Source organism: Thalia democratica, chromosome 6 (assembly GCF_965202585.1).
Source record: "Thalia democratica chromosome 6, ktThaDemo2.hap1.1, whole genome shotgun sequence".
Taxonomy (NCBI): domain Eukaryota; kingdom Metazoa; phylum Chordata; class Thaliacea; order Salpida; family Salpidae; genus Thalia; species Thalia democratica.
This window is the reverse complement of record NC_139170.1, coordinates 28429532-28457166: the sequence shown is the minus strand read 5'-3', so window position 1 is coordinate 28457166 and position 27635 is coordinate 28429532. Positions and strand designations below refer to the sequence as shown.

Here is a 27635-nt window from a genome sequence, read left to right as displayed (position 1 = left end):
AATATATTTTTTTGGAAAAAAAAAAAACACTTTTTTTTTACGATTTGTGATAAAATTTTTATATTTTTATATTATTAAAATTCTAAAGTAACATTTTTTTCCTTTTATTATAAGAAATTTTTTCTGAAAATTTGAAGAAGATTGCTTGAAAAATGAAGGAGAAGATAGATTTTTTAGTGAATTTTAAAATTTCCGAGAAAATTGACCCCGAAAAATTTAGGGTCTATACGTTTATATTGGAAAATTTTTACAAAAAATTAAATATCTCAAAAGTTAAATGATATTTTTGATTTCTATAGAAACTGGCTTGTAGTTTGTAATTAAAGCTTTCCAAAGTTAATTTTTGTAAAAAAAAATGTTGGACCCCCCAATATGGCCTCAAGATATGGCCTCAAGTTAAGAAAATTTAAACCACAAACAGTTAAACTCTGAACGCATATATTTTCAACATGTAATAGTTTTATTACTAATTTTGTTAATTCGTGGTTGTAACTTTGAAGCATAATCTGACAAGTGAAAAAAACATTGTCATAGATAGCTTTAAAAACATATTGATGTCTTTAAACTACAGCTATTAAGTTACGAAAGGTATTTATAAAAAAGAATAATTTATTTACTTAAACATAACGAAAAAAATAAAATGCGATATATATTTTATTAAAATTTTTAAATCAATTTTAAACAAATTTTAAGAGCTTTATTCTTTGAAAAAAGGCTGAAAACTTAACTATTTATTACCAGAAGCAGTAAAAAAAATTCTTAAATTAAAGCTTAAAAACACACTTGAGTTTTTTAGAAGGTTAAATGCTAAAAAACACGGTAAAGTTTGGATAACCTAATTATCTAAACAAAAACTATTTCCACCAACTTCAAAAAATACAGTTTTTATGTTTACTTTTCTTGAGCAATATTAAAGAGAAGACCCTTTCTGTTAAAAAAACATATGGTATTTTACTAAAACTACTAGAAAGGCCGTTAATACTTGAGCCGATTTAAATCTTATTTGTAAAATCCAGTGCCAAAAATAATAAATTAATCAATGAGAAACATTATATATAATACTCAAATTCTTATATCAAGTTGTTTAAAGATCCTATAACTTATTTATCATCGTTAAACAAACTACCAAAACTATAGAACTTATTCTGAAATACAAAAATTCATACATACCAAGATGAGTTCATCTTCTGATGCTGGCTTGCGCACTGTAATCTGCAGCTCTTGCGGCAGGCGGTAGTATTGATTGCATTTTACTGTGGATAAATAGATTATATATTAGTTTAAGATAAGAGTAAACAATCTAATAAAAGGGACTTTTATACAGTTGAAAAAACTTTCATTTGCTTTTTAAGTTTGTAAACTTAGATCACATTGATACCCAATAAATGATTCACGTCTTAAATAAGAGTGAGAACTACAGATTTTAGTGCCACTAAAAAAAAATTAAATATTAAAAACATGTATTTAAAGATAAAATTATGCTTTAATGCTTTATTATTGAAAACTTCTTTTTATTTAAGCTGAAAGAAAAAGTTCAAAAAACTTTGCTTAAAACAAGAAAGTGAGACTTGAAAAAAAGATAACAAGTTTTTCTAATAATGTACAATAACTTATAAAGATATATGATGGTTATTTTTAAACTATATTTTAAATTTTAGTTTTTTTATTGAGTCGTTTAATAACTTTTTTTCCAAACATTGTTCCTTATTTAAATTGTAACTAAAGCTAGTTTACATAGGAATATTTAAACTGAAGTTATCATATCAAAACTTAGATTTTGCAACTAAAAAGTAAACCATTTAAAAATGATTAAAATACATATAAAAATAGTGTTTAACAATAAAAGTAATACATTTATATGTAAACTTCAATTGCAAAGTTATCAACTTTTGATTACAAAAAAAATTTTAAATAATTCTGCAAAAAATAATTCCTTATATAAAAATAAACATATAAGAATCTGAGTTTTGATATTAAAATATGCAGTTTTTTTTAAATTATACACATAAACAAAGCATTTACACAAATCCTACAAAGTCATTCAAGTGTAGTTACAATAATCAAAGTAAAAAAACACAAAGCAAAAACAACTATCTAAATCAGGTCTTAAAACTACTTTTAAACAACATAATCATCATAAAACAACCTTACCTCGGTTTAGTCTCGTTGTCTCCCACCCTCCTGATGAAAACTTCGTTCACCTCGTCTTCTTGCTTCACCTCCTGCGCCTCGTTCTCCTTGCACGCGTACAATGACGAGCAGGCGATGGCCAGGGAGAAGCCGTCGGGACTGAAGGCGAGTGCTGACACCGGGGCCGGGTACTTTTGGAACTGGCACAGCCGCTTCTTGTTCATCCCGTCCCACAGGTTCACGCAGCAATCACCGCCTCCTGCATTAACAATCAGTATAACGTACTGAAACGAAACTACCATTGAAATATTTTTCAAACTATTGCAAATTTATTTAGTTGTTAATCGATTGATTTTGCTTATTGTTTTATTTGATGAATGATTGATTACTTAAAAAATATTTTTAATCATCGGCTTCTAAGTGTTTGTAAGATTGTTTGGGAGTTTTATGATAGAACCAAAACAACTACTTTTTTTTTAGTTTTTAAATATCTCAGCTAACAAACTTTACAAAAAAAATTCTGACTGGTTTGTTCAAGATTGTTTATAAAAATAAGGATTGAAGCTAATGAGTCTAAATTGTGCTGAAAACATGAGACTTAAAAAAGTTTTGAAAATAGCTGATATAAACTTAATTAATATTTTCACATTTAAGTAGTTACACAACATATAACAGAAAGTAAATTTTACAAATAAACCTTACACAACGAAACTTCAAAACTTACCGGTAGCGAACGTGTTGTAGTGGTTGTGGAACGAAATGGCGTACACTGGATGAACCTGGTCTTTTCCGTTCAGTTTTGTTCGGTGGCATTTGAACGCGTATTTCTTCTTCTGTACGACCGGCGACGGATCAAAGAACTCCACAGCCACTCTCCCTTCTATCGAGCTCAGCACGTAGCCCTATATCACATGTTTATTAAAAATAAAATCTATTATGCTTTGATTTTTTTTAATAAGATAGTTATGAAAAGTTATTTTAAAAATACAAAAATTATTTTTTAAATACATGTGCACTATACAGTAAACAAAAATCAAAAAAAAAAACATAGTGCACATGAGTTTTATTCATACGCCAAAGGTAAAAAAAATATTTGCAAGGTAAATTTCAATTAACTATACTTTTACCCTCAATGTGGCTTGTACTTAATTACAGCATTTAACATATATTTCAATTATAGGTCATCGGCTGTTAAAATATATCAGTTTTGAAAATTGATCGTAACCTTCTTGCAAAAAAAGGTAAGCTATTAAATAGAAAATAAAAATATAACAAAACAGAACGCACCTCTTGGTTTGGAAATGCGCGGATGGCTCTCGTCTGGTACTTGAGACTGGACTCCCTCCTCTGTTCCTCTCCCCTGCCCATGTTCCTTATGTCGTATATGAGCACGTGTTTCTGCGCCGTGCCGACGATCAGCCTGTGACCGCAGCACGCCATCGTGTACACCTGTGGTATAAATTTCAAAATAGAAGTAATCTTTGTATTTTATAAAGTGGTTCTGCGCATTGATCAAAATTAGCTTAAGGGTTATTACTACTAGTGCTTTTTAGTAAAATTTTCAGTTGCTACAAGTAAAAAATATAGAGTTTATTATATAATAGTAATAGTATAATAAATGTTATAAAATATATGAAAGCATTTATCTGTAAAAAGCAATAGCTTTGGACAAAATCAGTAAACCTAGTATTTTTTATTTAAACTTTAATTGTCTGACTTCAGCTCTCGGGTATTTGTTAAAACAGTTAAAATCACATAAGCATAAACTTGATTTTTTTAATTTTTTTAACTGCTGTTTTGTATCTTTGATCGATACAATGAGTATCGTTTTAAAAAATACAACTAACTTTAATGGGATCCTAATATGTTTTGAACAGAGTATAAAAATTAATAGTTTTGATACGTATGTTAAAAATTATAATATTAATGCTTTTATTTTTATTTTTTGTATATTTTTTGCTAAGTGATATCTACTAATTTAATTTAATAAATTTACTTTTGCTTTAATTCTATAACTCAAACTATATGTTTTAGTATTCTATATATACTTAAAGTTTTACATTTTTAGTGATCTAAATGTTTGTTATATTTCAAATCAGGTAATATCACTACTAAAAAGTAGTAAAAGTTAATGATGTAAACGCAGAAGTAACAATTATACTGTATGAATAGTTTTATTTTTAAAATAAAATTTATACTAAAATATGTTAAGAGATATATTGACTTTTGTTTAAGTTGTCTAAATATCATTACTATATACTCAATATATGAAGTATACTCAAGTTTAATCTTTTAAATAGGTATAACCGTACAAAAAACTAAAACCTAATAATTTTTGTAAAAAGAAGCTTAAATCATAAATACTATATTGAAAACTTGTTTTTAGTTAAGTAATTCACCAATCAAGCTGTCAAAATCTTAAAGCGTTTCTTATGTAAATACAACCAAATAATTCTGTTAATTTCGATTATGATTTTTAACATATTGTTTTAAATATTTAGTTTATATTATGTTTAATATATACTAAAACGCACTATAAAAGTAAAAATTTTATTCCTTCGAATATGAAGTATAAGCAATCTCTATTTTTAAGAAGTAAACAAAGAAGTAATAAGTTAAGCAAAAATTACTTCAGTTTAAACTTTTTAGTGTCATAAAAAAATTATCATTTAAGGTATAATCAACTGATTAAAAACCGGTCAAAGTAAATTATTCTTATAAAATCCAAAAATATAAACTGCTAGTCTTTCCTTCTTTGTACTATTTAGTTTCTTAATTAAAAAGATTACCTTGTCCGGTTGCGTAGAAGAAAACTGATGTCTGGCATCTCTCGTTCTTGGATCCCACAGGCGGACTGTTTTGTCCCAACTGCCGCTTATCACCGCATTTATGTCGTTGCTGTATTCTAAACACCTTGAAACATAGTAATAAGGTATTTCAATGAAAAAAAATTATTATTTGTTAGGTAGATAAATACTTTGTTAGGAATCAAAAAAAAAAATTCAAGCTTAATTCAAACAAGTAATATGTAAAAATAAAAGCTTTTACTTTCAATTTAAGATAAAAAAAAATGTATTAAGCTTAGAACTACAACTAATATAAGGCAAAACAGATTAAAAAAAACTATAATCTTATATTTTTCATTGTTTTAAACTAAATGAACAACTTAAAATAGCTGTTAAGGATAAAACTATTTCTTAATTTACTGCTCTAAATTATGTATTTACTTTTAAAAACATAATCACAAAACTTAAGAAAAAAATAACTAAATTTAATTAGAGAGCTTTATTTTGTTTTTCTTCGTCCTAATAGTTTGGCTTGAAAAGGTTTTAATCTTTAAAAACAATGTTTGTTTTTTTTATTAATAATAAGTTAAAAAATTACTTGACAGCATTATCGTGCTTTGCAACAAAAGTTTCTTGTCCGGTGTTTAAATCAAAGTTAAGTATTTCACCATTTGCATCTCCGCTCCAAATGTTATAATTTTCCTAAAACATTAAAAATTACTATAAAATTACATGTTAATTAATATTTATATTTAAATATTTAAAAATAGTTCAAATAGAATACTAAAAATATTTTACTACCAAAGAAAATTTTAATTAACAAATAATTCAAGTTAAACATAATATTAGTTAAAGATAAGTAATAAAAACAGGTATAACTTGACAAAAAAATACTGAAACTAATCCAAAATACTACATTAGAATTTAAAATTTATTGACATGAAAAGCTAATTTTCTTATACACAGGGTTGCCAAAGGTTTTAAGTAAGTTTTTTCCAGGTTTTCTGAACTTATTCCACGCAAAAAAAAAACAAGTGTTTTGGTCCATTTTAAGCATAAAACTAAATTAAAGTTAAAAAAGCTGTCTTAAATAGTATAACAACATTGAAAAGGTACTGTAAAACTACTTTAAATGTGTATTTTAATGAATAACATTTTAAATGATACAAAAAACTTTTATGATTATGATAGATTTTTCATATCTAATCAAAACTTTGTAACTTTAAATGTTAAAATGGTTTAAAATTCAATGTTTTTTTTTATGTTTTTTATACAAAATTCTAGGTCTTTTTCAATGTTTATCAAATTCCAGATTTTTTTTTGTTTTAAAATATAAAATTCCAGGTCTTTCCAGAATCCAAGGATCTTTGGCAACCCTGTAAATAATAAAAAAGTAACTTTAATTCTATAAAAAACTGGTGATTCTTCTTAAGAAAGCAATTTTTTTTTGTTTTTAGTACTTTTTTAAGTATTGAAAAGTAATTCATGTTTCCTAAAGTAACTAAGTACCTTTAGTTTAGTGTTATCTGGTTATAGAGCTAAAAATAAATGATTTAATACAAGATACTGCTGTTAAGGCCACCGGGGGGAATAAAACAGTTTTGTTTATTTTTAGTTATACCATTTTCACTAACATATGAGCTACAAATAAACTAATTATAAACAAAGTAAAACTAGTGAGCCTACTTTTAAAACGGTAAATAATTACTATGCTTTCTTTTTAAGGATACCATTGGATTTTCACAAAAACAGTTCGCCTCAATTGAAATCTCATAGTTTACTTAGATTATATAATTTGATATTAGAGGCATAAGGGGAGTCCAACATTTTTTTTTAACAAAAAATTACATTGGCTTCTTTATAACAGCTTGAAATATAAGCTACAAGCCAGTTTTTATAGACTACAAAAATTTTGTTTAGTTTTAAAAATATATAGGTTTTTGTAAAAAGTTGCTAGTACAAACGTAAGAACCGCAATTTGTTCATCCTTATTTTTATGGAACTTAAAAGCTAACTAAAAATCTACTTTTTCCTTTACTTTTTGAGCTAAAGACCTCAAATTTTCAGGAAACACTTCTTTGATAGTATAAAAGACTTTGAATATTGCAATTTGAAGAAAATATAAAAACTTTAGATAAAGACTTACATTCAAAAAAAAAAACCTGCATTCCATCAAATTAAATATTAGTTAAGGACTAACTGTGGAAATTTGAAGAAGATTGGTTTAAAAATTAAGAGTAGATATATTTTTTTAGTTAAATAGTCTTTTTTCCCGTTTGCGGTTTGCGCCCTCTATAAGGAACCTTCTATTGAGGTAATTGACTTTGATCAATTCTTATATCTTATACATATGCTTATATCTCAAAAATTACTTTGATTTTTGTTTGGCAGTTAAAATTTTTTGTTAGATTTAACTCTACAAAAAAAATCAACTTGTAAAAATCAAGGTGAACCCCATATGCCCTTAAACTTTCAAGCATGTGTTGCTAGCAGCTGCAAACTAATATTTGGTTTTATTATAGGTTTGCTACTCATTTAGGTAAAATGAGACAGCTTGAGTGACCAAAAACTAGACTGAGCTTCAACTAGCCTTAGCCAGCCAGAGTTGATAGAAAAACTGTGAAAACAATAAAAGAACTTGATACCTTAATTAAACAAACAACCTAATTCTAAAAATAAAGTAATAAAAACTAGAATGAGAATAAAGAAAAAAATACAAATTATCCTTAGTCAGCCTAAGCTTTTAAACTTCGAACATAAAAACAAAGCATAATTTGGTGTGATTTTTCTAAAGTTTTAAACTAGCCTGAGTGTGATGCAATCATGCTGTCAAAAAAAAGAGCAAACATAAATTAACAACTTTAATAGAACTTCTTAGATTGGAATTGACTTTACTTAAGTTTAAATAAACACAATTTTTACAAAAAGTTAAATTGATCTGAGGTAGATGTTGAGCAATGTTATACAAACCAATCATAGATAACATTTACTGCAGGAATTTATTTATAACAATCAAGGTAAACAAAACAACAAACTTTGAGTAAAACGAATAAAATGTATTACAGTAGAAGAGAAAATTGATTTCTGTTAAGACCACAGGATGTTCTTGTTTTTTTTTTTCATTTTGATCTTAATTTGAAAAGCGCTATAAGAAAATTTTAACTGCTCAAGAAAATTTAAAAGAACTTTTTGGATATAATTCAAAAGTTTATTAAATTCCTATTAAAAGGCGCAAACTAGGCATACAAAATTCTAATTTACTAAAACTTACCTTCTCCTCCATACTTCAACCAATCTTATTAAAAGTTTTACAAGTAAACTATTAAAATATTTAATGATATGAAGGTGGTGTATATTTTAGTCTTAATTTTAACATAAATAATTAAGCCATTAGTTGCTTTTTACTGTTTTATAACTGAGAGTAGTATTTAAGATATAATCAATCAAATTTAGAGACTTTCAAAGGCACAAACTAAAAAACAGGGTTGGCAATTTTTTTTGAGAAATTTCTTCCAGGTTTTTAAAAGTACACTTTTTGGGTCTATTTTTAGTTTAAAGCTAAATTTAAGGTTAAAACTGTGCCAAGTAGTTTAAGAACATTTAAAATATACTGTAAGCTACTTTAAATGTGTTTTTAATAAAAAGTTTTATGATGATAACAAGTTTTTTTCATCTATATGGTAAATTTTTTGTGATAAGTTAAAATTTTAGTACTAAACATGTAAAATTGTTTAAATTTCCATGTTTTTTTGTGATTTTTGTTCAAAATTCTAGGTTTTTTAGTGATTTTTGTTCAAAATTTATCAAATTTAAGATTTTTTAGTCTATATTATCAAATTCCAAGTTTTTCAAGGTTTTTTGGAAACCCTGTAAAAAAGCAAATAAAAATAATTTGACTATAAGTCTATCTTCTTCAACAATATTTAAGCAATCTTTAAAAAAATCCTCTCAGTCTTATCTATATAAAATTTGGAAAAATCTGTTGGTATAAATTGATAACATTAGTTTTTTTAATTGTTGCAAAAAAAAAGGCTTTTTATTTTTTGATCAGAATATTTCTTTTGAATTGTTTAGAAAGATTTTTTAAAGTTTTGCAAGAAACACTTCCTGAAAATTCTGGGTTTTTAGCCCGAAAAAATAGAAAGAGTTTTTGTGGACTTATAAATTCTCAAGAAAACTAAATATGAAAAAATGGCAGTTTATAGGTATATATTGCAAACTTTATACGAGAATGACAATACCTCAAAAAATTATTAACTTTATAATTATATAAAAAACTAACTTATTATTCATATTCAAAGATTTCATTTAAGAGTTAATGATAAATTTTGTAAAAAAAAGTTTGACTTCCACATGCCTTTTAATATTTTCACAGGTAAAATAGAATTTGTAATTGAGCTCTTATCATTTCATGTATAATTAACAGGAATGGGTCAAAATTGCACTAGGTTACTAAATTGCACAGAGACAAATTTGTACAAGGAAATCAAATTGCACGAATACCATTTGGCACCAAGGGTCAATTTTGCACAAGTTACACTTTTACACAAGAGTTAAAAATACAAAAAAATCAGAAGAAAAAAGTTACTGACCCAAGGTAAGGGTTAGGGATAACAGTGGTAGTTAAAATTTAAAAATATATATATAGAATAAAAAAAAATTTAAGAAAGAAAAATTAAAATCAATAAAAAATTTAAATATAAATTAAACTTGTGCAAAACTGTCTTTGAGCAAAAGTGACCCTTTGTGCAATTTATTCCCCTCGTGCAATTTTGTCCCCTTGTGCAATTTTATACGCTCATGCAAGTTTGACAGCTACCCATAATTAACATACTTGACAAACTACAAAAACTTTTATAAATAAATTGAGTGCAAGAATAAAAAGTATTTATTAAAAAAATATATAAATTTTAAACTTACAATAAAACAGCCGTCAAATACAGGAGCTGGATGATTATATTTGAATTTCAATTTATTTTGGGACACATCATACAATGATGTAGAACAATCCCACGATGTAACAAGCAAATGAAGGTTTTGATCAAAGCTTGCATTCACACCAGAGTTGTGTTTTGTGAAAGAAAGAGATGAAATGCCATCTACAGGTGGTTGTGAAAGTGTAGTTTGGACATCATCCATGTTTATTATTTATGTTAAAATGTTCTTGGCAAATATTTTTGATATAAGTGTAATAAAAGTTCAAATACTTATACAAAGACCTAAAATTAATAAATAATGATATAAAACCAAAAGCATTTCAAAATGTATGCTTTTAGTTTTGTTTTCAATATTTTTAAACTTGGACAGAAAAGCTTGTTTTTATACAACAAAAAATTCTACTTAAAATGGAAAAGAAAAACGTAACCTTTTAAAAATAAGTACTACAGTTAAATAAAATGTTTACTTAATTAAAATAAAACAATGTTTTCTAAGTAAAGCAAATAAAAAATAATATTATTAAGTATAAAAAATACAGTTATCTGCAACATAGCTTATAATGTTAAATGCAGTTTCAAAAAATATGCAGCAGTTGTGAAAACCATAGAAGGCTTAAAATAATGTTGATGAGCATATTTTTCACTAATTTCAAGTAAACTTATTTTATTTATTTACAAAATATAACAATATAATGTGAAAATAATTTTGTTTAATAAACTAGCAATATACACAAAAAGACTTTTTAAAGTTTTACGTTTCAAAAAATACTACAATTTGACATAAAGTAAGCAAGGTTGCAAAACATAGAATTTAGTAAAAAAGGTTAGAATCTTTTACAGTCTTGAAATAAATTTAAATTTTTTAAATTTTGTGCCATTTTAATTTCATAAGTTTGAAGATTTTTTGGTAAAAAGTTGTCAGGTAAGATTTTTTTAAACTATAAAAGGCCTTAAGAAAAAAATGTATTAATTATAATTGATTTTTTCTATATAAAATAGGAAAACTCTGATACTCTCTAGGATAACCTGAAATCAAGAGCAATAAAATTTCAAGTACACCTATATAACAAATATACCATACAACCACATATTCATCAAAAATTACCATTGTTTTTAAATCAAATTGTATTTAAAAAGTTGCCATTATTGTGTACACTGAGAAGGTAGAAAGACTACCACAGGCCACACAGTGATTACACTATTGGAGGTGCAGTACAACTTTAATTTCATTGTTTTTTTTTAAGTAAAAAATTAGTTTATAAAATATTTACAAAATAAAACTTTACTTAAGGTTTAATTAGCACCATTACATTATTGTTACTACTGATGTACTATTTCGCTTTCTTAAAATAAATGTACTTGTTAAAAACAGGGGTGGGTAAATTTTTAAGTCAATGGATCCGATTACCATAAAACCTCTTTTGCAGGTCAACCTTAATAAAAAAAAATTCCTTGCAGGTCATAATAATATGAAAAATCATGTTACAAATAAAACAATGTTATCTAAAAGTAAAACTGCTATGATAAAAATCATTTAATAAGCCCTACTAGTTAATGAATACTGGATATTACAAATGACATTGTTCAGAGTTGCCATTCTGTATGAGAAACCAAAATTTAGTTTTAGTTACATCAATCTAGTCAGAGTTTATAAGAGTTGAGATAAAATTAACTTGAGTCAAAAACTGAAATAAATTACTTTAAATCTTGCTTATATATTTAAAATACCAAAATATTTACAATAAAACTTAATAAAAACAAAAAAATTAAAAACAGGCCAAAAAAATTGGCATGAGATCTAGGAAAAAACATCCAAACTAGCTGGAGTTTTGCAGAGAAAAATTTAAACAAGCCTGAGTTTGTTTGTCTAACTTCAAACTTGGCTTATTCTTTAAAGTTCAAACTAGCCTGAGTTGTTCTGAATAGTCTGAGTGTGTGACAACTCTGATTGTTATGTTTGTTTTAAGAAAACTAATTTGAAGCTTTAAACATATTTAATTTCTAAGTCATTTTTTAGCTTTTTCATTATACTATAGTTTATTTATCATTAAATATATTTAATAAAAAAAATATTTTCTTAAAAAATGTTTTGTTGTTTTGTTGAAATACTTTTTTATGAAATTTTAATAAATTCTAATAACTCTTAAGTTTTATTTAACAAGATTTTATCAATACCTTATGAATTACTTTTATAATTTTGATTGAACCTTATTAGAGGACTAGAAATGTAAAAGTTTATACTTGTATTGATTCTTGTTTTACCAAAAGTATTTTACATATAACATAAAAAAAATACTTTAATTTTAAATAAAATCAAGGGCATATGGGGATTACCACCATTTTCACAATTTGTTCATACTTTATTAAGTTTTAACTAAGCTACAAGTTATTTTTAATTGAATTTTTAAATTCAAAATAATTTTTGAGATATAGCAGGTCAAAGTCAGAGACTACAATAGGTTCCTTAAAGGGGTAGGTGTCAGAAAAGCACAGCGTCACTTTAGCACGGGGTGTCACTTTAGCACGGGGTGACACTTTAGCACAGCGTCACTTTAGCACATAGTAACACTTTAGCATGGAGTGTCACTTTAGCACCGTGTCACCTTAGCACGGGTGACACTTTAGCACGGATTGACACTTTAGCACAGCGTCACTTTAGCACAGAATAACACTTTAGCACGTAGTGTCATTTTAACATGGCTTCACTTTAGCAAAGAGTGACATTTTTGCACGTAAAAAATTTAAATCTTTTAAAATGTTTATTAAAATCATGTTTAATTATCTAAAATAATTAGCTTACAAACAAACAAGTATGAAAATTAATTCTAACACTTTTAAAAATATCACCCTAAAAAAAATATAAATAAAGTTTTTACTATGGGCTTAAAATGAAATAAGAAAGTTTCTGATCTTTATATTTTTCACTTTTTTTTTTAACTTACGCCTAAAGTTTAGTCTTTTTAGAATTAGTTGAAGAATTAAAAAAAATTTAATAATCTTAGAGCTTATATTTATTACTAGCTTTTTAAAATAGTTTTATGTCAAAAACTTTAAAGTAAAAGTATAAAAATATTTTCATCTAAATTTAAATAATAAAACAAGTTAATAAAGTTTTTAATTTCACTTTTGTCTTAGTTTTAAGTTAAGCTTATATTTGTAAGTCATTTAAAGCTTGTTAAATTTTAGATTACATGTTGCATAATTTGTTTTTAGATGTTTAAACAATACAGTAACTTATGTGATTAAAGCAAAGAAAAAAAATGCAAAACAAATTCTGTGCTAAAATGACACTCCGTGCTGAAGTGTCACTCCGTTCTAAATAATACTCCGTGCTAAATTGTCACACCGTGCTAAAGTGTCACCCGTGCTTTTCTGACCTGTTCCCCCTTAAAGGGGAGACAAATTAAAACAGCAAATAACTAGAAATCACTAAAAATCTATCTTCTCCTACGTATTTTGAGATAAATGACATTATAAGTTTTTTCTAGTCTATTTTACAAACAAAATTCTTAAAAGCATAACAATAACATTAAAAAAGTTTTACTCAAGTTTAGTATATTTAAGATTTATTTTTGTTTTACTTCCATTTATTTTGTTCAAAAAACTTTTTCAGACCTATTTACAACAACTGAGGATCTCCTATATGCAAGTATAGGAGTGAAACATAGTTTTGTTAGTAACAAACTGTTAAAATAAATTTTGGATAAAAATGTTATGATAAAAAAACAAAACAAAAACTGTTTTTCTTTTTTTTTGTTCCAACACAATTTTCTAAACACTGCAAGGAACATTTCCTGCAAGTTTGAGGTAGTTATCTCAAAAAACATAGGAGAAGATAAATTTTTAGTGAAATAGTCTTTTTTTGACCTTTTAGTTTGTGCCCCCATAACAAACCTATTGTTGTCTCTTTGACCTGCTATATCTCAAAAATTATTTAGAACTTTCAAAATCTGTAAAAAGCATCTTGCAGCTTGGTTAAAACTCTATAAAATAAAATTGTGTAAAAAGTTATTTTTTGATTTGAAATAACTTGTTTGTATAAAACTTCATTAACAATAATTTATTTAGTTTTTCAATTTTATTTACAGCAAATAAAACAGTTTGTCAATTTTAGGATTGCCATTCTTTGAATTAGAGCAAAAAACTAGCTTTAGTGACCAAAAAACAGACTGAGTCACTATAACTAGACCAAATTACTTTTTCCTTAGATCTGGTTATTGTTATACTTAACTTGAAATAGCTAGAAACATGACTGCTAATGTATGCTTAAATTTTATATGTTAACACTAAATTAAAAATGTGGAAAAACTATAGGGTATAAAACATTTAGGGTAGGGAGTACAACATAATTATTTTTGTTTTTGCTTCATTAAAAAACAAACTAAATAAAAGTTTTAAAAGTTCAAATGCAATTCAATTTGGTAAAAAGATTGTCCATTGCTGAAAATTCAGTGAATAATCAAAGTTGAGCTAAAAACTTAACTTTAAACACATTAAAAATAATTTAAAGTTCTTGTAACAAACTAAAACCTTAAAAACGTAGCTAAATAACATATGCAAATAAACACAGTTATTTAATAAGACTGTAATATTTAATGTATTTATTTTTCAAAAAAAATTTTAAGAATATAAACAAATTCCATCATAAATTAAACAAAAAGTAATTTAAGTTAGTTTACTATAAATTGTTGACTAAAGTTTTATTTTAAACTTGACCAAATTTTAAACCAATCACAAATAAAATTAGCATATTAAGTTTGATTATAATGGCATCGTTGCACATTCAAAGTAAATGAAATATCTTTAAATGTTGACCTATAAATAAAAGCTTATATAAATTAAATGACTATAATTACTTATCAAGTCAAAAAAGTAGAAAACATGAGAAATTTTGAATCAAATCAGTATTTTAAGGTGTGATTCCTGAAAAATTAAATTATTCTAAGCTAAGCCAAAACACATCGGAATTCAAACAGTTTAATGGTATGGAGACGGGTCAAATATGCATGATATTTTTGCACAAAGAGTCATTTTTGCATGAGAGTAAATACATAGTTTATTTAACAAAAATTGTTCAACATTTTTGGTTCAAGCAGAAAAAGAAGACCTCTCAGTCATAGAGTTGCATACCCAACTTTAATCAAAATTATAATGAGCTAAAACATAAAAAAAAAACTTAATAGTCAAAATTTAACTCTAAAACAAAAAACTTTATGTAAAATGAGTATTAAGGCCATAGGTGGTCCACTTTGTTTTTTACAACTTGATCTTATTTTGTAGAATTTAATCTGAGCTATCAGACACTTTTAACCGCTTAGAAAACTCAAAGTAACTTTTGAGATATAAGTGATCAAAGAAAGGGCGTTCAATTGGTTCCTTATGGAAGGCGAAAACTAAAAATGCAAAAAAAGACTATTTCACTAAAAATCTATCTCCTCCTTCATTTTTTAAATAATCTTTCTCAAATTTTTACAGAATGTGTATCATTAAGGGCATAGAGGGGTGGGGGTAAACACCCTTTTTTGGTTTTTTATCTTATTTTATATAGTTTTTACTAAGCTACAAGATGCTTTTTACAGATTTTAAAAATTCAGAATAATTTTTGAGATATAGCCGGTCAAAATTGGAGACAACAATAGAAACCTTATAGGAGACGCAAACTAAAACTGCAAATAACTAGAAATCACTAAAAATCTATCTCCTCCTACGTTTTTTGAGATAACTACCTCAAATTTTCAGGCAATGTTCCTTGCAATATTTAGAAAATTCTGTCGGAACAGAATTTAAAAAAATAAAAATTTTATAACAAAAAAAAAAAAAAAAATGTTTTTTTTGTTTATTTTTTATATAAAATTTTTATTTTTTTCAATTTTTTAAAATTTTTTCCAACAGAATTTTCTAAATATTGCAAGGAACATTTCCTGAAAATTTGAGGTAGTTATCTCAAAAAACGTAGGAGAAGATAGATTTTTAGTGAAATAGTCTATTTTTGTCATTTTAATTTGTGCCTCCCATAAGGTTCCTATTGTTGCCTCCGACTTTGACTGGCTATATCTCAAAAATTATTCTGAATTTTTAAAATCTGTAAAAAGCATCTTTTAGCTTAGTAAAAACTACATAAAATAAGATAAAAAACCAAAAAAGGGTGTTTACCCCCCTATGCCCTTAAACTTTAAAGAGATCTATTGTAGGATTTTTTTCAATTTTGAGTTAAAAAAAATTATTGTCAAAAAACTACCCTTTTTTTTAGTTTTTTGTGGTTAAAACTTTTATTTTTCAAAATTTCAAAAATTCCAACATTCAGATTCTTCAAAATATTAAAAAGAACATTTCCTGAAAATTTGAAGTCTCTAGGTCAAAAAATGAAGGAGGAGATAGGTTTTTAGTGAATTTTAAAATTTCTGGGAAAATTGACCCTGAAAAATTTGCGGTCCATACGTTTATATTGGAAAATTTTAACAAAAAGTTAAATATCTCAAAAGTTAAATGATATTTTTGTATTCTATAAAAACTGGCTTATAGTTAGTACTTTAAGCTTTCATATAAAAGCCAAAATTAATTTTAGTAAAAAAATGTTGGACCCCCCCCCCCTTATGGCCTTAAAAAAACCTAATTAAAAAAAACAAGAAAATATAAATAAAAAACAAAAAGAAGAAAAATGTTACAGACTAAGAGTAAGGGTTAGGGTAACAGGGATAGTATAAATAAAGTATAAAAAAAGAAAACATATCAAATAGAAATTATTAACAAACATAAAAAATAAATAAAAATATGATTATAATAAATAAATTTAAAAAAAATAACAATAATAAAAAAAGACTGTAAAAGTGTCTTTGTGCAAAATTGACCCTTTGTGAACCATATTTGACACCTACCCTAATTGTGTGGAGAAAATATCACCCAATTATTATAATAATATGATTACAGATAAATTTCAACTTATTGTAAAAAAATTTAATTTTAATGTTATAAGCAAAATAACTTGATAATACTATATCTTAAAAACAAAACCTGTTATAATGTTATTGTGAAAACTATATATTCTAAAAATAATAAATCAAATTCAAAATAAAATACTAAATTTAAATGGCAGAGAACAAGTTAATAAAAAACGTAAAACATAGAAAACACAATATTATCTAATTTTCAACAAAAAACTAGTCTGTTTTTGTGACAACTTTATAGAAAAAATATTTTAATCTAGTAACATATTTTTAAATAGTTACTAGTGATCGCATGATTGGATTTAAATTTTAAATTTAAATAGTTCAGAGATCACATGATTGGATTGTTGGTGTGTTTTTTGTTGTAGCGTCAGCAAATACTTACTTGGGGATTTGAGCTTCATGATTTTCCCACACTTTGTGGTTTTTAGTGTTGAGATTTTAACCTTGTGAGTGTTTGCTAAATGACGTGTCACCAAAGGTTTTTTCAATAAAGGATTAGGATTAGTTTTTATTTCAGTTAGTTAAAAATTTTTTTTTTTTATCACATAGACATTTTATTTTTAGTTAAAAGGTAATTTTTTTTCTTAGTAAATTTAAAGATAGGGCAGGTGGAATAACATGTGAAGAGCTCAAACTCACTTGCTTGACCTTCAAAAAACGTTTATCCTTGCAGAGAGGGGAGTGAGTTTTTTCTGATGTTTTTCTAACTTTAAAAAAAATAAAAATAAAATTGTATATATTATTCTGTGAAAGGTCTCTATTTTCTTCTTTTAAATATATTTTTCTTTCTTAAAAAATAACTATTTTTTTTAACATCACAAAAAGTTTAATATTAACTTTTTTTTTTGTTCAAAACATAATTAATCCAATAAAAACTACACAGTAACATCAACCATGAAAAAAGTTCTGAATTTTAAACTAGTGTAGAAATTTTTCAATTGAGTTGAATTTGAGAATCCATGTAAAAACTGTATCAAAGTTCAACAAAAACAGAGTAGTGCTCGTTTATAGTAAAGTATTTAAATTAACTTCACAAAAACTAAAATATCGAAAGTCGAAAAAACGAGTTTCATAAAACAAAAAAATATCGCAGCTCAAAAAAGTTAATTAACCTCATGCAAACAAAATAAATTTTCTGATTCTCGTTATATTTTTATATAACTCATTTTTAAACTAAATTTTGCTTTAAATATCTGTTTTACAGATTTTTGTATACAGATTACAGACACCAACCATAATCCATATTACTTACTAAGGTGTTAGCTATTAACTATCAAAAGAAACATATGTACAATTTAAATGTCTTTATTTAAAAATTACGTGTTAAACATTATTAACTTATTTGAAAATATCAAAATTTAAATATTTTAATTAACTATAATATAATACAATTTTGTTTTTAAAACAGTTAGTTTATTTATCATTACTTCTTTATTATACGTATGTAGGTATAAATAACAATTTTCTATCAAACTACTATGTAAAGGTACAGTACAGTACAGACTACATTAGCATTTTAGTGTATAATAGTTCAAAGTCGCGTTGAACAACTTTTTTTAATCTGCGGGCCATATTTACTATAAAAAATCTTTTGCGAGCTTAATCTTTTGAAAAAAGCTTTACTGGGACGCCTAAACTTAAACAAATTTATTTTAAAAGTTATCAAAATATCATGAAAGTAAAATTACAAATAAATTGTCATTTGTTAAGCACAAGTACTTTGTTTGTTTTGTAGTTGCTAGCATTATAAAAACAAATTCCAAAAAACTATTCAAGAATAACATTTTTATATATACAAGCAAACGTTTATCAAGTATTAATAGTGTTTTTTCTGAAACTATAGCAACTTTGCTATCAAAAAAATCAAGTTAAAGCCTATTTTTTAATACTTTTTTCTTTAAAGGTTTAATTTGCAAAAGCTAAAAACACGGGGCTCAGGCTTGAGAATTTTTAAAGTGAGCAGGAATCACATCGCGACATGTAAAACTATTAATATTTTATAACTATTTTTTAATTTATATTAATCTTTCAGAACATTTTCAGGCACTTTACTTCTTTTGTATACATAAAGCTTATCTTATTTTATTAGCTTATTTTAAACGTTAAAACAAACATTATTAAAAATACATCAAACTTATAAACTTATTACACTGAAATACTTAAGTTTCAAACTAAATTTTATTTTTTACGACATAAAGGTTCTGAATCTGATTGTTACCAACATCATTTATCTAAATAGGAACTTTTTGAATTTTTTGATGTAGTTAAGTAGGTATATAAATGAAACATATTATTTATTTTGCAGTTAAATTAATTCTTTTATATAAATCTTTGTATATAAACAAATCACTATTATCCAATAAACATTTCTAAAATATGACTTAATTAGTCTTTAAAATGTGGACTCGCTTTGGTTCAAGTCGATTGAATTACATTAGTATGACACAATTTTATTACTTAAGTATCTTAATACTTTAAAACTATTTCAAGTATTTGTTTATGCAAGATTTAAAAAATAATATACGTTTTAAAGTTGATGAAATAAAAAAAGTGAAAATTTGAGATAGATTGCAAGATAATAGTTAATTTAAAATTATTTAAAATAGCTTGTAGGCAACTTAAATTTTTAAAATTCTAACTGTGAAAGTAGAACAAGAATATTCTTTTTAAGTATAATATTAATTAGCATACGAAACATGAACTATCGCAAAATGTATTACTCTTTTTCCTTTTTGTTTAAACACTTGTATTTAAATAAACTAAATAAAAACGAAATACAATACAAAAGTTTAAATAAAATTAAAAATATTTAAGAAACTAAAGTTTTCGTAAAAAAAAAGATACAAATTTAAATTTTTACTGCATGGCTCTTTATTATTCATTAAGTACGAGTGTATTATTTTATTTGTTGATAAATCAGAAAAGTGAGATTTTAAAATGTACATGACTACTTTTATTAATTTATTATTGATATTATTAATAAGTTTTTAGCGTATTATTATTTGCACAAAGCTTTTTTTTTCATGTCTTATTAAATAAACTACGTAATATAATTTTGTAAAAAATTAATAAAAAATAAGTGTTTTAAAAATATGGTTTATTTATTTGTTTCACAATAGTGCAGTATTGTAAAAAACGTTGTTGCTTTGTTACATTAAGTTCAAAAATTAAGATATTTATTTTATTTAAAAAACTTTTAAAATTATACTTTCTGCCAAAAATGTTGCCTCATTGCTTAAGCATCTTAATAACGGCTTTGAAAACTCTATAAGTTGTACGTTGCAAGATCAAAACCCAAACCCGACACATAAACAATAAAAAGTTGTAAATAAACAAACATAATTATTAATTGTAGGACATAAAGAAAGAAAAAAAAATGTTTGTTAAATATTTTGGTATGGCTGTATTAAGATAACGTTGAGTTGATACATCCTAATCAAAAAAAATTATCAAGTGTTAATTAGTCACTTAAAATACTTAATAATTTTAGTATTACTTATCACCTCTAGTTACCTTCCTATCTCTATAAGTATAAAGTGCTTTAGATCGTCGTGTAATTATTATACTTGAAGATCTGCTATAAAGCAGTGAAACTACAAGTACAAATAAACGTTTGGTACCTAATTTTGAATAAATTTTGTTTCAGTCTAACTGACTAGTTAATAAAATTAGTCTGACAAACAGGAGCGTGTCTAGAATTTTTTCAAAGAGATTCACAATTTTCTTGTTCTTAATTTCCCACTTAAGTACGCATTTCTTAGGTATGCACTGCCAGTTAAGTACGCAATATTTAGTCGAAAAACTTTGTGTTAAAAATGCTTTTTTCTGCTTAGAAATAAAAAAAACATATAAGTAGTAATGGAAAAATATTATATTTTTTTATTTATTATACTGTATTAAATTTAGATGAATTAAAACTAAAAGAGTCGGAAAAAATTATATATATATTAAAAACATTTTTTCAAGTAATTTAATTTATAAAAATTGAAGTTTCACTAAAAAATGGGTAATTACCTAGGATGATGTCGTACCAATATCGAGCTGAAATTATATTAAATTCAATGTTGTTTTTTACCATAGTTATAGGCTTTAAAAATATATCTTATAAATACATAAATAAATTTATTTATCATAAACCAACAAAACTTATATCTTTAATTGCTTTTATTTTTAAAATAAAACAAATGATAAAATAACTTATATACATTCCTATACTGTAAAATAAAATCAATAAAGCATTTTAGTTTATAACAAATGAACTTAATTCTAACTATATATTTATATAGCTTGTTAAAAACGAAAAATAATTTTAGATCAATCATTCAAGTCTTAAAATATTGATTTAAAGCCTAAAACTATGGTTCAAAAAGATATTAAACACAGTATAATTTCAACATTGGTGCGACATCATCCTAGGTATTAACTAAAAAATGTTTAGACTTATACAACAAAATTAAAATATCTTTAAACTATAATTAAATGTTTGCCTGATGGTGCAAGAATTCTAATGATGATTTTGAAATCTCTCTGAGTTAAAAGTTTCAAAAAATCAAGAACCAACTTTGTGGTCAATAGATATACAAAAATAAAACAACTTAAATAAAAAAGTATCAAAATACCATTAAATGATAAAAGAATAAACTGCCAGGTGGTGTAGTGGTCTGAAGATAATTTTGAAAACTGTTTAACTGAACTTTTTAATGTTTAAACCCAGTTGGTTGACACATAAACAAAAAATATAAATTTTAAAGTACAAAAGCTTCACACAAAATTATTACATACAACCAACTTGGTAAAATGAAACTTTAATAATTATATTGGACATTTTTAAAGTAAAATTGTACTTACTAGTTCAAAACAATACGGTATCAAAAGTTATTTACACTAATAACAATTTATTAAGGGAACTAAGAGCATCTTAGTAAAAAGTTACCTAGAAAAAAAATGCTACTTTAAAACTTTTACCTATTATGACGTCACAATTACAATTTTTTTTAAAATATATTTCAGCTGGGCAAAAACGAGCATTTTTTGTTACGGAAACTTATAATCTATCAGTGGTACAAATTCAACATTCATTATTCAAAGTTTATCAATTAACCAAAACAAAGTCAATAAACAACGTTTTTAGTGATATTCTAAGAATCTTTTTTTCTTTTTTCTTTTTCTTTTTTCGGGGGTTCACAGGAAACAGGAAACCAGTCAAAACACGCCCCTGCTGACAAAAATATAAAAACAATACATTAATAAACTTTTAACCATAATCAGTTTAAAACAATAAAGTAATTTAAAATTTCGAAATTATATTCAATACACTTTTTCAATGTTTCCGATGTTAATAACACGTGGCTTAACTCAATGGTATATGAAAAACTATAAGAACAATTTTCACAGTACTTGCTTTATAAAAATGACGCTTGTTTCCCTGTGTTAAACAGTTAACACAGTTTTATGAAGCTCTAAAAACATAAGTACCGCAAATCACAAACAAAAATTATAGAAGATAATGTTAATATTTATTAAATGTAAGTTATATATTTAGCAGACTAACAATTAAAAGTAGTTACAGTATATATTGATAACATTCTGTGTAGAATAAGATTAATGTATTTTTAACTACCGTTAGTTGTTATTCTGTTACAACCAAGGATTATTTTTCGTAAGCAAACACTTATAACGCTTAGAGTCGCTCCTGATCCAGTTAACCGATGCAATTGTTGATTGTAGATATTATAGTAAAGAGAACATCGTCAGTTTATAATACTTAAAAAGTTTGAAATACTTTTGTAGTAGTTTGAAAAAACCAGAAATTAACTTTTAGTATACCTTTAATTAAACGTTAGGCTGACTCTTTGATTATAGCTGCTAGAAATGCTAGAGAAAAAGTAGCTTCTATTTTTTTTCCTATAAAGAAGAAGAGCAAGCTAGCAGTTCAAATGCAAATAACCATAAATTAGGTAATATTTTTTTTTAGGTTAAATGTATATAGCTTTTTGTTGATAATGAAATTAAACTGAAAACAATAAATGCGCTTAATTTAACTGTAAATAAAATATTCTGCGTTAAAAACATTGAAAAGCTTTTAATTCTTTATTTAATATGTATATTTATCATTGCAAGCTGTACTACAACACAGGGGCGTGTCTAGACTTTTTTCAAAGGGGGTTCACATTATTTTTTTTTTCTTATTTAGCCTCTTAAGTACGCATTTCTTAGGTATGCACTGCCAGTTAAGTATGCAATATTTAGCCGAAAAACTCTGTGTTTAAAATGATTTTTTCTGCTTAGTAAAAAATATTTAAGTAGTTATAGAAAAATATTATATTTTTCTATTTATTATACTGTATTAAATTTAGATAAATTAAAGCTGAAAGAACTAGAAAAAAGTTATGAACTTACAAATTTTGATTTAAACGTTAGTATAGATTAAGTTCTTATAAATTCTTCTTTTAAATTTTAATCTCTTAATATTTATATATCTATTTATAATAAAAATGTTTTTTTCAAGTAATTTAGTCTATAAAAACTGAAATTTCACTTTAAAAAAATGTTTGGACTTATACAATTAAATTAAAATATCTTTAAATTACAACTAAATGTTTTTCTGATGGTGCAGGGATTCTAATGATAGTTTTGAAATCTCTCAGAGTTGAAAATTTCAAAAAATCAAGAATTAACTTTGTGGCCAACAGATATACAAAAATAAAACAACTTAAATTTCACAAAAAAATAGTTTAGACTTATACAATTATATTAAAATATCTTTAAATTATAATTAAAAGTTTGCCTGATGGCGCAAGAATTCTAATGATGGTTTTGAAATCTCTCAGAGTTGAAAATTCCAAAAAATCAAGAATCAACTTTGTGGCCAACAGATATACAAAAATAAAATAACTTAAATAAAAGTATTGAAATACCATTAAATGAGAAAAGAATAAATTACCATGTGGTGTAGTGGTCTAAAGATGATTTTGAAAACTCTCTAAATTGAACTTTTCAAGGTTTAAAAGCTTCACACAACATTAGTATATACAATCAACTAAGTATAATAAAACTTTAGTGATTATATTGGACATTTTTAAAGTAAAATTGTATTTACTAGTTCAAAACAATACTGTATCAAAAGTTATTTACACTAAGTAACAATTTATAAAGGGAACTAAGAGTATCTTAGTAAAAAGTTACCTAGAAAAAAAATGCTACCTTAAAACTTACCTATTATGACGTCACAATTAGAATTTTTTAAAAAATCTATTTCAACTGGGCAAAAACGAGCATTTTTTGTTACGGAAACTTATAATCTATCAGTAGTATAAATTCGACATTCATTATTCAAAGTTTATCAAATAACCAAAGCAAAGTCAATAAACACCGTTTTTAATGATATTTTAGAATCTTTTTTTTAGGGGGTTCACAGGAAACAGGAAACCAGTCAAAACACGCCCCTGTTTCAACTTAAAACAAAATCATGTTTCTGTGTTTAAACCCGTCAACGGAGCTAAGAAACTCAAGAAAATATTATGGAATAGTTAAAAACAAATATATATATGTTTTTGGTTTGAATTGTGTGCGGTTTGGAATTGATCGCGGGTGGGATTTCACGCTAAAATTTATTTTGAACTTTTATCATCTTTATTTGTTTACTCACCGTACTTTTGATTTTAAGATGCTAAAGATAATAGAAAAATGTATAAAAGTGTATTATAGAAAATAAATTATGACTTGTATACTAAGTTATATTCAAAAATTTATGGTATAAAGAGAAAATACGCTTTTATACATTGTTTTTCAATTTTCACAATATAAACAACTTTAAACCCTGTAGTGAATAAAAATAAAAGTCAATAAGTAATGATAAAAACAAAAAAAATCATATTAAAGGCATTGTGAGGCATTGTGAGCAATATAGTCACAATTTGTGACTATATTTTTATTGGTAATGGTCGTATAGTACAGCCTGGTGCTCTTTGTGTTATAGCGAAAATATCTTTGCTTTTCTGGAGATAGGTAAAACAACTACTAGCTAATTATTTAGTTAAGTTTAAAAGTTGCAATTAATAATAAGTTTTGAACATCAACTGAAAAATTGTTTCAGTATATTATACTAATTATGCCTATCGAGTTTACTTTAAAAATATTTTGTTTACATCCAAGCTATTTTTGCCCAAATGCTTTTCTTATTTCCATTGAACAATCGGCCCGCAACTAGAAATAGGAATATAAATAGTCTTTAAACTTTATGTGAAAACTTATAGCCAGAAAGCTAGAGTTCTAACAAATTTGCTGTATAAAGTTTGATAATTAACAGTCTAACATAATTCTTTTTTGTGTGAAAAACTTAAAACAAAGTCTTGGGTTACATTGACAGTTAATATTAAAAAAGATATACATTGGTGCACAAAAAAACATTCATTATTTCCAATTTAAAGCGGTTTGGGTCAAACTGGTCATCGAAATTAATTTTAATCCGATAAATACAAATCAAGTTCTTTCCGACTACTTCACATTCAATATTTTATATCTAATATTTAAACCTTTAAAATGTAATTTTTAAGAATAAAAAATTAAGTTAGTAGTATAATTCAGAAAATATAGCAGCTTTTGTATTATTAAAATTAAAAGCTATTGTTTTCAAAGACTGGTTTGAAGAAAACATCAATATTTTGATTACTCAAAGATTAAGCGAAATCTCATGTTGATTATCAACATGACCCAAGTAGCACGAGTCTTAAAAGGTTACGTGGTGCTAAACAATTTTTTGTGAGACAGCAAGAAAATGCGATAACTAGTTTTGATCAAAAGCTAGCGCTCGTATTTAAGCTGCTGCTGACAAAGGAGACACCAATTTAGTCATTGATTTAGTAAGTACAAGAAAAAAATGTTTTTTAAGCTGTTAAAAATTTGATGTCAATCTAATTTCTTAAGTGTTGTGAAGCCTTTTCATACAAACACAGTTAAAACCATCAAATAGGATTTTTTGATTCTGATTTATTTGAAAATACAAGTGAGGTAAAGTGAGGTTGCGTACTTTCTCTAACTCTTTCCAGATTTTTCTATAAAATGGTGTTACTGCGCGCTTTACGATCATAAACTATGGGAAGAGCTAAATAGATCATAAACAATGGTCAGAGATCAAAGCAGGACTGAAAAACATTTTATTTGCTGATGGTCTCTTGTAGATCAGTTTGCCAAAGATATTCGGATATTACTGAATCAGTTTTCATCAGCATGTTCAGATTTCGGATTAGTATTTTCGGAAAAGATTTCGGATTAGTATTAAATAAACTAAATTACTAATCGATCGAACAGATATTCTACCATCAATTATTGATCAATAGCAAGGATATCAAAAAAAAATCACGTTTATTAAGTGTTCAGTATGCAGAATTACTTATTTCAGATTAAGGTTTATTAAGTAAACTACAAATTTATTAAGTAAAAATGTTCAAAATATTGGTTATAAATATTTTTGAAATTTATTTTTATGAGTTAATTGTCTTTAAGTATATAATCAAAAGTTGTAAGAAGCTGTTTTATTTTAACGAAAAAATTCAGTAGAAAAAATAACTCTCTACAATAGAAAAAAAAACCCCCTGTAAAGTTGCGAAATTCATTATTAATTTTTACATATAAACTTCAGCAAACTTTAGCATAGTCTTTATGTTTAATACATCTGAGAAGGTTGTGCTGCTGCTAATTTTCTGAAAATTTACCTTAGAATGGTGATAAAGATAACATGGAAATGTTATTGATTATATATATTTTATTTAAATACTAAGTTTTTAAGTAACTTCACAAAGTATTGATAAAATTTTCTGTAAATAAAGAAAGAGTTCTAATGTTTTTCTACAAAAAAAAAACTAAAAATAATTTTTAATCAATTCACTAACAGAAATACTTATAATAATATTAAAATAACAGTTTCTTATTTTTTTTAGCAAAGACTCAGCAAGTTAATGTAGAGAATCAGAAATAAATGTAAAATAAAAGACAATATTTGTTTAATAAGTTTTTATTAAGGTAACAAGTACAAATATTCTTTTGAAAGTATAAGTTTAAAAAAATGTATATTTACATCAACTGATTGTAAGTTAACTTTTGGGATTTGTTCTTATTTAGTTTTTGAACATTTGCCTAGGGACATGACATTTTTCTAATTTATTGTAAATTTTAGTTCTATTTAGACTAAAAAAAAATTTCAGTCCAAATTACATTTGACATTTATCACTAGTTCAATTTTAGCAAAATAAATTTTGTAAGTATTTTCTTATTGAATAGAAACATAATCATAACTGTAAGAAAAATGTGAACACTGACAACTATAGTTAATGGATAGGTGTGGAAAAAGACCCTTTGGTCATCAATCTACATACCACTTATTGGGTTTAAAACAGGTTCAAGCAATCATTGATTATAACAAAACAATTTTGGAGAAAAGAATACTAAGTGTTAAACATAATTAGACAGAACTTGATATCTTTGTTTCAAAATTGGTTTTGTTATTTTACTGCTTCAAGTATTTAAGAAGTTATGTAAGTTTAAATCCATCCATTCTTGTCTTATACAGTTTAAAAACTACTTCAAATTCTCCATAATTTTTGTCAAAAATTGTTTGCAGAAAGTTAGATAAAAATACTTGTAAAACTTATTTAGAATTTTTTAAAACATTTTCTTAAATTTGGTTTAATTTGTATTGGAAAATACATTAAGTTATTTATAAACAAAATATTTTTAAACTTATTTATTGATTATTCAAATTGATATTAAAAAAAACCAAATAAGCATCAAAATATTGCTTGTATAAACCTAAAGAATAGTTATATGCCTAATGATAG

General features: G+C 25.3%; 1 protein-coding gene across 2 annotated transcripts; it reads right to left on the bottom strand.

Moving 5' to 3' along the window:
* Positions 1 to 648: 648 nt before the first annotated feature.
* On the bottom strand, positions 649 to 10074 carry LOC145837751 (mitotic checkpoint protein BUB3-like). 2 transcript variants are annotated; one of them, XM_082945189.1, is made up of 8 exons: positions 9837 to 10074; positions 5515 to 5618; positions 4920 to 5043; positions 3418 to 3579; positions 2855 to 3032; positions 2152 to 2389; positions 1171 to 1253; positions 649 to 928 (listed from the first exon to the last, which is right to left on the bottom strand). In XM_082945189.1, the coding sequence occupies exons 1-7, from the start codon at positions 10053 to 10055 to the stop codon at positions 1181 to 1183; spliced, it is 1098 nt and encodes a 365-aa protein (XP_082801315.1). In that variant the 5' UTR covers positions 10056 to 10074; the 3' UTR covers positions 649 to 928; positions 1171 to 1180. The 2 variants fall into 2 exon arrangements, with proteins under 2 accessions (XP_082801315.1, XP_082801314.1); XM_082945188.1 differs by having other exon boundaries at positions 649 to 1253.
* Positions 10075 to 27635: the final 17561 nt, after the last annotated feature.